This window comes from Zingiber officinale, chromosome 2A (assembly GCF_018446385.1).
Source record: "Zingiber officinale cultivar Zhangliang chromosome 2A, Zo_v1.1, whole genome shotgun sequence".
Lineage (NCBI taxonomy): Eukaryota > Viridiplantae > Streptophyta > Magnoliopsida > Zingiberales > Zingiberaceae > Zingiber > Zingiber officinale.
In genome coordinates this window covers 15,212,822-15,224,777 of record NC_055988.1, presented here as the reverse complement: position 1 = coordinate 15,224,777, position 11,956 = coordinate 15,212,822, and the positions used below count along the sequence as shown (strand labels likewise).

The 11,956-nt window shown below is 41.2% G+C and overlaps 1 protein-coding gene across 1 annotated transcript; it reads right to left on the bottom strand.

Moving 5' to 3' along the window:
- Positions 1-8,912: 8,912 nt before the first annotated feature.
- LOC122040788 (pentatricopeptide repeat-containing protein At3g61520, mitochondrial-like) lies at positions 8,913-11,029 on the bottom strand. The gene has a single exon (XM_042600225.1). It carries the CDS (start codon positions 10,992-10,994, stop codon positions 9,003-9,005), a length of 1,992 nt encoding a protein of 663 aa, XP_042456159.1. The 5' UTR covers positions 10,995-11,029; the 3' UTR covers positions 8,913-9,002.
- Positions 11,030-11,956: the final 927 nt, after the last annotated feature.

Genomic DNA, 11,956 nt, shown 5'->3' with positions numbered 1-11,956 from the left:
CGATGACACCCTCATCATCCGAGCGGTAATAGCTAACTACACTATTCATCGCATATTTATTGATACAGGCAGCTTGGTCAACATTATCTTCAAGAAGACGTTTGACCAGCTTCAAATTGATCGAGCCGAGATGTTGCCAATGATGACCCCGTTATATGGGTTCACTGGCAATGAAGTCCTTCCGATTGGGCAGATCAGGATGGCTATCTCGCTAGGAGAAGAGCCGCTGCGGAGGACGCGGACCACTAACTTCATCGTGGTTGATGCCCCCTCTGCCTACAATGTAATATTAGGACGACCGACCCTCAATGAGTTCCGGGCGGTCGTCTCAACCTTTTGCCAAAAAATCAAATTCCCCGTAGAAGATCGAGTGAGAGAAGTCTCGGGAGATCAGCTGGCGGCCCGGCGATGCTATGTGGAGATGGTCCGAGTCGAAGCAAAATTCGCTCAGAAAGCACTGCGCCTCGAGGTAAACGCTATAACTGAAAAGCCCCCTACTTTGGTTTATGAAGAAAAGGAGGAAGTACAGATTCAGGAAGGCCGACCGGAGGCCACCACATTCATTACGTCCGATCTGGAAGAAGAACGGAAGGAAGAGTTGATCAGATGCCTCCAGCAAAATCACGACGTCTTCGCGTGGTCAACACACGAGCTACCAGGGATCTCGCTAAGCGTTGCGCAACACGAGCTCCACGTCCGGTCAGACACTCGTCCCATCAAGCAAAGGAAGCGGGACTATAGTGCCAAGCAGAACGTCATCATACGGGCGGAAGTCGAGAAGCTCTTGGAGGCCGACCACATACGCGAGGTATAGTTCCCGAGTTGGTTAGCGAATGTGGTACTGGTCTCCAAGCCTGGCAACAAATGGCGAGTCTGCATCAATTTCCCTGATCTCAACAAAGCATGCCCAAAGGACTTCTACCCTCTCCCCCGGATTGACCAAATGGTGGATTCGACCGCTGGATGCGAGCTGATATGCATGTTGGATGCTTATCAGTGGTACCACCAAGTGCCGCTCGCCCGGGAAGACCAAGAGAAAGTGAGCTTCATTACGGCGGATGACACCTATTGCTACAACGTAATGTCGTTCGGACTGAAGAACGCTAGGGCTACGTACCAGCGACTCATGAACAAGGTGTTCCGAAAGCAAATCGGGCGAAACCTAGAGGTATATGTTGATGATATACTCATTAAATCACTCCGAACGATTGACCTCTGTGCAGATATAGAAGAAACCTTCCGGACATTACGGGCGTACGGGGTCAAGTTGAACCCGCAAAAGTGTCTATTTGGAGCAAAAAGTGGTTGTTTCATAGGCTACATAGTCACCGAGCGAGGCATTGAAGCCAACCCTAGCAAGGTCAAAGCACTATAGGATATGATGCCGCCCAGAAACTAGAAGGAAGTCTAACGCCTTACGGGTCACATAACAACACTATCCCGGTTCATCTCCAGGATAGCCGATCGGAGCATGCCTTTCTTCAGGATCCTGCGCTGAGCAACCAAATTCCAATGGGATGAGGAATGTGACCGAGCATTCGAAGAATTGAAGTTCTACCTAAACTCATTACCTATATTAGCTAAGCCATCTGTCGGTGAGCCTCTCCATATTTATTTGTCTTCAACTGAGCACGCGGTCGGTTCGGCGCTAGTCCGGCAGAACGGCGAGGAACAACAATGTACCCGAGGCGCTCTGTTGCGTAGACTCCTCTGCCTTGTACCCGAGGCGCCTCCAAGCTCCATGGAGGGCTCCTTGGGTAATGTTCATCCGAGGCAAACCTTGTTCTTTTGTCCCTACAAAATATGTTAGTCCACAACACAACAACATATCCTGCAAAACAAAGTTAGCACATAATCATAACATAAAAATACAAGTCTGACAATTATTGGACTGTCTGGTTCTGATTTCAGATTTCTGACCGGAAACCCTAGGTCGAACTGACACCTACTGTTCCCTCAGTGGGGAACGCGTCCTCACCTACTCCACTCAGGAGAAGTTACCTTTTACCAGTTCGATCCTCCAAACCGACTGGACTTTTGCTCGGCGTTCGAGTCTTCCGGTCTTCATGCTGGACGCCCTCTCCACGATCCGTCCAGACTTCCACCTGGTTCGCGACACCAGGATTTCCACCTAGGGTTACCGCCCCTAGGACTTTTGCCCGAAGCTTCGACCCGCCAAGACTTTCCACCTAGGGTTACCACCCCCTAGGACCTAGGGTTACCACCCCCTAAGGTTTTCTACCTGCCTAACTACAGCTAGGACTTTGCCTAAGAAACCTTAGGGCTTTTCCTGCAATCTCATTCAACCATATTAGACAACAAATAACCTTTACTTTGAATCATTTGTCATTATTAAAACTCGGGTTCGATCGTCGGATGCTTCCTAGACCAACATAATTGGTTCTTTTGATTCACTTGATTTAGGTATAATTTCATTATCTTCATCATCTATGTTTCTATTATTTTGATCATTATCTTCATTAATTAAGTCAGGTAGATTATTCTTTTCATCAAAGATTACATTGGTTATTTCTTCAACATTTAGGGTACTTTTATTGTAAACTCTATAGGCCCTCCTTGATATGGAGTACCCTAGAAAAATACCAATTGTAGATTTAGATATGAATTTACCTAAGTAATCCTTAGTGTTTAATATGTGTACTTTGCATCCAAACACTTTTAGATAACTTAAGTTAGGTATTTTATTATAATATATTTCATAAGGGATTTTATTATAAAATTTATTAATTAAAATTCTATTTTGAATGTAACATGTCATGTTTATGGCTTCCGCCCAAAATTGATTACATAATTTATATTCATTTAACATGGTTCTAGTGACTTCTTTTAAAGTCCTATTTCTATTTTTTCTTTCCACTAGTCTATTTTGTTGAGGAGTTTTAGGGCATGAAAATTCATGGTAATATCCATTAGTTTGACAAAATTTGGTAAATCTATGATTTTCAAATCCCCCCCATGATCACTTCTTATTCTTTTAATTTTTATGTCTGTTCATTTTCTATTAATTTGTAGAAATTATTGAAAGTTTTTAAGATTTTATCTTTGATTTTTAAAAATTTTACCCAAGTAAATCTTGAGTAGTCATCAATTATGTTGGATCGAGACACACGTGAGGGGTGGATCATGGCTTTCAAAACTTATTTTTTAGTTTTGAAATTAAAGAGCGCGGCAGAAAACTAAGTAAGAAAGAGAAGTAGAAAAACAAGCAAAAGAACACGCATTTAGTTTTACTTGGTTCGGAACCTTCGGTGACTTCTTCTCCAAGACCCAGGTCCTGCAAACCTATCAATGGGTAATCCATTAAATGACTCTTCTAGAACCGCTGGAAGAGGTGATCAAATACAAGAGATAGGGATAGTGTAACAGCCTACACTTCCCTTTTAGAGCAGTGGTAAAAATTGCAACACTTAATAAAATGTTACCAACAATTTTGAGAGCGCTCATGTGTTGCTCGGTCTACAAGAGATGATCGAATGACTCAGAAAGGTATCTTGGTCGTAAACAGACTTTTATGAAGCAGCAGCAGGAAGCCGGAGCAGTTGGAACTTCAAACAGATGCGTAGAGGATTGTAGAAGTGATGATTCTTGAAGCTTGGTCAAGACACCCTTATAAAGGGTGTGGAAGGTGCCTTCCATAAGCCTTAAAGGCACCTCCAACCTGTAAAGTTTGATCCCAAACTTGTTGCTCCTTATCTGTGACAAAGTCTGAATTTTATCATGCAGAAGGCGCCATCCATAGCACCAAAGGCATCTTCATATGCAGGCGCGTTCCATAGCATGGAAGGTGCCTCGGGCACTGTTCATCCGAAGTCTTTTGTGTTCCTTTTGTCCTATAAAAAGTGTTAGTCCAATAACCTACAAGACAATGTTAGCACAGTAATAATGAGTAGTAATTAGACCCTATTTCCCTGAAACCAGGATGAAGAGTTAGCTTCTTCTTCCTTACTACCGTAAATACCCATCACTAACAAGAAAGAAAATCTTCTTCTTCTTCTTCTTCTTCTTCTTCTTCTTCTTCTTCTTTATTTGTTGCCATATTGAATAGCCATCTCTAGCAAGAAAGTGTGGTGTTGTGAGACTCTCTGATTCTGAAATTTGTGAGATGAAGGAAGGGACATGCTCATGTGGATACCATAAAGGCATGAGCATTCTGATCGTGTTGAGATAGGCTAGACTAAAAGTCTTCTGAGGGTTGTTCATGCATTAAAGGTAACAATCCTATTCGCTAGTGTAGTTGCAAGAGTAGTTCTGTAATCACATGGATCTCTGAAGGATTCCTTTTTCCGCTACATATATATGTTGTTTATCGCAATAGATCCCCATATAATATGGGCACAACACCAATGATTTCCACCAGTTAGACAATGAGCTGGAGTGAGTCATGGTCCTACATCCTCAAGTGAAGGTAGTGCTTACAACTCCCGCCTTATATCAGTAATGATCATCACAACGGTACCCTCCAAGACAAGGCCATCCAGATTTACCCAGGCCAACTCCACCTTGACATGATAACCTGAGAGCTAAAAAAATTAGGGAACACCAGCCTAGGATAATCCACCTATCAGGGGGAGTCATCAATATGATTTCCGAAGGACTGACAATAACACCAACCAAGCTTGAAAGAGACATAGACAAGTAGAATTTATGGTCATCACTATGTCATCATTGAGTCTGGACCCATATTAGGATTTCAGCCAAGAGATTTGGAAGGTGTCCTCACCCCTCAAAACGACACCTTGGTAATTCAAGAAACGGTCACTAATTTTAATGTTACTCAAATTTTTTTACATAGGTAGCTCAGTCAATATTATTTTTTAGGCGGTTGTACAGCAAATGGGTATAACCATGGAAGATTTATAGGATGCTAATACTCCTCTATTTGGGTTCTCTAGACATGCAGTATAACTACTTAGCTAAATTAAACTGTTACTCTCCTTAGGAATAGAGCCTATATAGTGGACCACTTTGGCCACTTTCATTGTAATGGACGCCTCTTTATCCTACAACATCATATTTTATCGGCCACACTCAGTGCCCTACAAGAAGTGACCTCCCCTTATCACTAGAAGATCAAATTCCCTGTTGAGAACAAAGTTGGTGAGGTTAGAAGAGATCAACATGCTGATTGAAAATGTCATGTGGAGATGATATGAGCAAACCAAAAGATAATGAGCAACAATGCAAGATTTGACCAACAAGAAGAGCTAATGGATGAAGTATACATCATGCATGAGGGAGAACCCTCTTTTTTTATCTAAATAGAAAACTGTAGTTAGAGTGGCTCCATCCTATTCAGAATGGACCGCTTACATTTCTAAAAATCTCTCACCCGAGTAGAGAGAGTCCTTTATCAATTGTTTTACGTGGAATCAAGACATCTTTGATTGACCCCCAAAAAACTTGATAGGAGTCCATCAGTGGATAATGGAACATCATTTGCATGTAAGGGCGAACGTCGAGTCATTCAAATAGAAGAAACATTATTTTGGCCTAGAAAAGGACAAGGTCATACACGAGGAGGTGCAAAAACTACTAGAATTTGGGCATGTGCGAGGGGTACAATACTCGACCTAGTTGTCAAATATAGTATTGGTACCTAAACCATCCGAGAAATGGCACATGTGTTGATTTCCAGGATTTGAATAAAACTTGCCTTAAAAATCGATATCCCTTGCTGCACATTCATCAGCTAGTAGACTCCAATGTAGACCATTAGTTCATATCAACAATGGAAGCTTACTAAGGATACCATCAAATTCCCTTGGCCAAAATTGATCAGAGCAAGGTCAGCTTCATCACTGTAGACGACACTTTTTGTTATGTCATTATACTGTTCAGATTGAAGAATGTCGGAGTAACATATCAAAGACTCATAGATCGAGTCTTTATCAAGTAGTTGGAACGTAATGTTGAGGTGTATGTCAATGATATCTTGGTCAAATCCTTTCTGGTTGATGACTAATAACTATCATTTTATCGCATTATTTATGATCTTATACTAATGTTTTTGAGCTGATTGTGTATTTAAATTCGCATTTATATTATATTTCATGAGTTCAAATTCATTTAGAGTTTTGATATGATTTATCTTAATTTTTGGAATCATGTGCTAATTTGTGGAATTGATTTGGTTGGTAGGCGATCAAGGAGAAAGACAAACTTGGATCAATCTAGATCGTTCATCTAAGATCCGAAGGAATCTAGGCCATCCATCATGATCTGGTCTATCCAAGTCAAAGATATAGTAGATCAGGACCACTGATGTAAATATGAAGTTTTTGATCCAGATCTGAATTAATCCAGTCATTGATCAAGATCTAGAGAATTCTGGACCATTGATTCAGATCTGGCAGATTTAAATGAGAAGCTAGAGATTGTCAATCACTAAGGGGAAAAGAATGCGCGGGAATAGGGGAGCTCTCCACCTTCCTTCTCACCACCAAGGTTAAGGGATTTTCCTTCATCACCCTCACTTATCGCCACCTCCAATGAAACTCGAGCTATCCTCAATCCTTTCCAACCCGACTTCCACTTCGCCGCCACTATTTCTAATGCAAACCAGCCACCAACACCATTTTCGGATCCAATTCCACCAAATCTATCACCAAGAGGTTCAAGGTCTCTTACTTCTCAGATTCCACCTCCAAGCCGCCAATCAAAATCTTGTCATCTCTTCATTCATCCCAATGCCAACCATTGTCGGGCTACCAAGTTCTTGGGCTTTTCCAGCTTGGCCAAAACCATAATTCCATCCTTCTTCATAGCTTTGCATCAAATGATCTCCATCAGCAATCGGATCTTCAACATAGCATCATCAGAGTCTTCTTCTTCATTATCCATCAGTCGTGCCAACTGATACAAGTTAAGAGAAAATCCTAGCTTGGTTTGTGAGCAAAATTCTAATCTAGAGAACACATTATTGATTGATCTATAGTTTTTCTACTTCTACTTGATCTGTTTGTTTGTCCAAATACATTGAGATCAATTCCCTCATGCAATTGAAGTTGGATTTGTTTATTTCATTCCTATACTTGTTATTTACGTTGGATTATTGCTTGCTTGTCATTTGATTCCTCCATTATTTCCGTTGATGTTAGGAGTAAATAGAATGGGGTTAGATGGATAGGATTCATTGCTTTCCTATTTTAGATCTCTATTGGTTCCTTATTTGTAGCAATAGGGTAGATCTTTATTTCTTTATGTTCATGTTCCATTAGCTCAATTGCTCACTGTAGTTGGATTTCTTTAACTCTTGTTTCATAGGGTTGTTTAGTTGTTATTCAGTTGGATAAGATGATGCATGTAGATTCGGATTAATTAGATTGCTTTGTTTTCATTTCCATGAGTTGTTTGCATTCATCGTTTAACTACTTGGTTTCCCATGAGTTGCATTCATCCTTTTTAATTACTGTTTTACTTTCGGCCTTTTGCATTACAAAATCCAAACTCAATTTCTAAATAACTTGATCTTATTAAGTGTTATCACATGCTGTGAACATTCCTTGAGAGGTGATTCGGATCATTCCCTATGCTACATTAGTGTAGAGAGAGGTTTCAATATTTTATTTACGCTCATTTCACAATAAAATCGAGTTTATCAATGACCTGATGCACGACTTAGAGGAGACCTTCACGACTATGTGGAAGTACCAAGTGAAGCTTAACTCGGATAAATGCACTTTCAGGGTAAGAAAAGGATGGTTCTCGGACAACGAAGGATTCTTACTGAGAGGGTTCTCTTTGACCTCAACCTCTGACATCTCCTAACACGAGGTTGGCCCTAGCGAGGTTGCTTACCCTAAGGGCGACACCTGGCTAATAGCTCGATAGTACCAGAGGTACGACCCAACGACTGTCGCCCTTACCATGAGTATGGCTAGCTAGCGGGCGACACTCTGCTTGTGTGCTCGTCCACGTGGTTGGCATAAGGCTCACATGGTAGCCTACATGGACCTTTTACCTCCGCGGATGTATAAGGCTTCACAAAGGTAAGCAAAAGTATGAAGGCTATTTTCTTCTTCTTTGACCTCTTTTACTTTCTTGCACAGACAAGTGAGCTTCACATTTTGGCCCAGCGCTAATTTGACCGTCGGAGGGTTACGCTAGCAATGCCAACTCCTAATTGACACTTTTAATCACAAAACACCTGGAGTGGACCAACCGGACAACGAAATTGCGGTAGCTCCAAAGGAAAGAGAGGAGGAGCCCATGCAGGTGAAGGACGCCATCATGACCTTTAGTGCAACCTCGATCAACTTCAAATTGTACTCCTCTAGTTATGACCCCTCATATTTTGCCCAAGCTAGCTTACTATAGGAACACATTCCCGAAAAGCATATTTGATCTGATATCGATCTAACCATAATAGATTTAGTGCTATCTACGTCAAATATCGTTGGCCATGTGGTGAAAGAAAAGAAGGTCCTAGAGACGAGCAAGAATTGAATGCCTGAGAAGAAAGATGATAGCATCGTTGCGGTTAGATGACTCGATCGAAATAGGCTATAATATGACACTTCTATTCAAAGGAAAATCTACAGAAAATCTAACTTCTAGGTAGATGTGAAGTGTCCTAATCGAACTCTTCGCACTAATACCGTTCTACAGAAAGCACAGAAAAGCTGCAACTTGGGACATTGAACTTTATGAAATCTTTGAAGGGCAGAAAATGATTAGGATGAGAAAAGGAAACACTTATGGAACTAAACAGTTTTGAGATTACAAATTAAAATGTGCAATTATACAAAGATTTTGTCCAACAAAAAACTGCAACAGAGTTCCGAAATCAAATCTCCACCAAATTTTTTTTGTAGATTCAGGTTATTGTTTGAATTATGAAAATGAGCTTCAGAAATCATACTGTGTAGAAGCTTATGCATAACTTTTGCATACGGAATAATAAATTCTGCGACTAAAAAATCTCTCGTTTCATTTGTTCATGTATGGTACAACTCAACATTAAATAAGAAGCATCTATAAGATTAAACATCAATATTGCCAGAGTTGATATCAGAAGATGTTGTCTGTTGCACAAATAGTCTCAGTCTCTCAATCTCACCAATCGTAGTTAACCAGTCCATGAGAACATCCATTGTCACATAGTTTGGTTTGCATCCCTGCGAACTCATCTTGTCCATAAGCTCTAAGGCTTTATCAGACATGTTATGGTCCTTAAGACCCTTGAAAATGGAGGTGTAGGTCATGGCGTCGGGCAATATATCTTGTTTCTGCATCTCGTCGAAAAGGTCTATTGCGGCATCAACTTTTTGATTCTTACAATAAGAATCAATGAGGATGTTATAAATAACAGTGTTAGCCGGCACCACTGACACATCCATGCTCCTGAAGATCTTCATGGCCTGGTCAGGATCACCAGCTTTGCAGAAACCATTGACCAGAGTTCTGTAAGTGACAACATCAGGTTTGCATCCATCGTCGACCATTTTATTGAGGAATTTATTAGCCTTCGAAAAATCACCAGCCTTGCAGAAAGCATCAATCAAACTATTGTATGTGAAGATATCAGGCCTGAGCCCTGTCTTGCACATTTCGTCGTGTATCTCGAATGCCTTATCCAATCTCTTCTTCTTGCAAAACCCACTGATCAAAGTATTGTATGTCCAGATATCAGGAGTAAGACCTGCCTCGCACATTTCGTTGTGTATCTCGAATGCCTTATCCAACCTCTTCTTCTTGCAAAACCCACTGATCAAAGTGTTATAGCTCTTTATGTCTACTCTAAAACCATTCTTTCTCATGAACAACACATTCGAATAAGCATCATCCAGTTTACCAACTTTAGTCAACCCAGAGATGAGAGTGAAGTATGTCGTAGAATCTGGGGAAACTCCTTCCTTGATCATCTCATCAAACAATGTCGTCGCCTTTCCTACATTGTTGGAATGAAGGAAAGCACTAATAAGGGTGATATAGGTGACAGCATTGCCTTTAACTTCTGGCCACTCGACCTTTTTCTTTTGAAAGAAATCAAGGGCATTTCCGATCATCCCATGCCTGCACATTCCAGTTACAAATGTATTCAGCGTAACCACATTAACAGCCACCCTTTCCTTCTCCATCCTGGTAAGCAATTCATGAGCCATGTCCAACTCTGCAGCCTTGCAGAAGGCATTGATCAAGCTGCTGTAAGTCACACAGTCAGGATCACAAGCATGGCTTGATTTCATCCTATCAAGCAAGGAGAGACCATCCTGAAGCCTTCCTGCCTTGCAGAGCCCATCGATGAGAGTGTTAAAAATGACTGTGTCAGGGGACACTCCCGAATCTGGGCTTGACATTGCGTCAAGCACGTTCAGTGCATCGTCGAGGAAACGGGATTTGCAGAGGCGATTGATGAGTATACCAAAGGTGACTATGCTGGGGCGCACGCCCAAGCTTTTCATCTCTGAAAACAGAAGATTCATCCTTCCGAAGTCTCGAATTGTAGCGAGGCCAGTCAAGAGGGCGTTGCACACAGGGGCCTCGATCGAGCCGCCAGCATCCTTTACCGCGTGGAAGAAATCCCAGGCCCCGGAGGTGGCACCGCCGCGGCACAGCTTGTCGATGAACTGAGTGAACAGGATGGCGTCGTGCGGAAAAAATCCCATCTTGGCTATCTCGACGAGGAGGGCGAGGGACTCCTCGTCCAGGGGCTGGCTTCGCGTGGTCAGGCTGGTGAAAACGATCGACCGAGTGGCGGCGTTAGGTGGGGAAGCGGAGTCGGGGGAAAGCATGCCGCGGAGGATCGACAAGGCGGCGGAGAGGCGGCCGGGAGAAGCGGAGCCGAGCAGGGAGCGGAGCTGGTAGTTAGGGTGCCGAAGTGAGGCATTGTGAGAGGGTTTCTCAGTTAAGAGGTGCTTCACGTCGCTCCGTGTGCCTACGCCACCATCGCAATAGACGGCGGTAGAAGAGGAGGCGGCGTGGCGGAGGCGGAGAGCCATCAAACGCAAACACGGATTCTTCACTAGCTTCATCTTCCGTTGGGCCACTCTGGCTGCGTTAGCAACAACCTGGATTCTTATACCCGAAAAGAAATCCGTGGGAAGGCGTCGTCAGCGTCCATACTGCCACTAGATTCGAACAGTGAACGTGATTAACCCGTTTGGGCCAGCGAATAATATTTACCCCGCGGGTCTTCACAAAGAATACGTATATAATTCAATTGGGAAGTCTAACTTTAAAGAGAATTCTTAAAAAAAATAATTTAAAAATTATAATCAGAAATATCAATCCTAAAATAAAATCTCTTAAATTTAAAAAATCAATATATCCCTTAAATATATTACAATACTCTATAAATATTTAAATTTATTTTATTTTTAATTTTTTTATTAAATATTATAATCCAATTGAGAAATTTAAATCCTATAGACTTAATTAAAAAAAATAATTTATAAATTATAAACTAATTGAGAAGCATGAATTTTAGAAATAAAATCTTAAAAAAATATTTTAATTATTTTTTTAATTCAAAATTTAAAAAATAATAATAAAAAAAAAACAAAGCTCGTGACGCCCACCTGTGCGCGTCACGCAAGATATAGGAGAAATTTAAATTTTCTTCTCTTAAATTTTGTTCTTATTTCTTTTAAACCAAACTTAAATAGCAGGAATATACAATGATCAATTCTACAATGACATGTGATGCTTAGGGCATTTTTATATATGTAAATATAGCTGTATGTTTTTTTTTAACCAAGTATTCAATTCTTATGATAAAATTAATCTTGAAAATGGGCAATCAACCCCATTGATCAATCACTAGGTAAATCTGAAAAATGTAGGTAAATCCTGACTTGACACCTCATCGTCATCAGTGATTCGTACTTTATGGATATTAAAAAATATCCACGTGAAATTTGTATCCCTCATTGTATGTGAATCATCCTTCTCTTACGACTGGATCATGGCCGAGGGGCAAGTGCAACCATAAGAA

Excerpts from the sequence above, each read along its gene's own strand:
- LOC122040788 (XM_042600225.1), bottom strand. The coding sequence starts at position 10,994 with ATGAAGCTAGTGAAGAATCCGTGTTTGCGTTTGATGGCTCTCCGCCTC.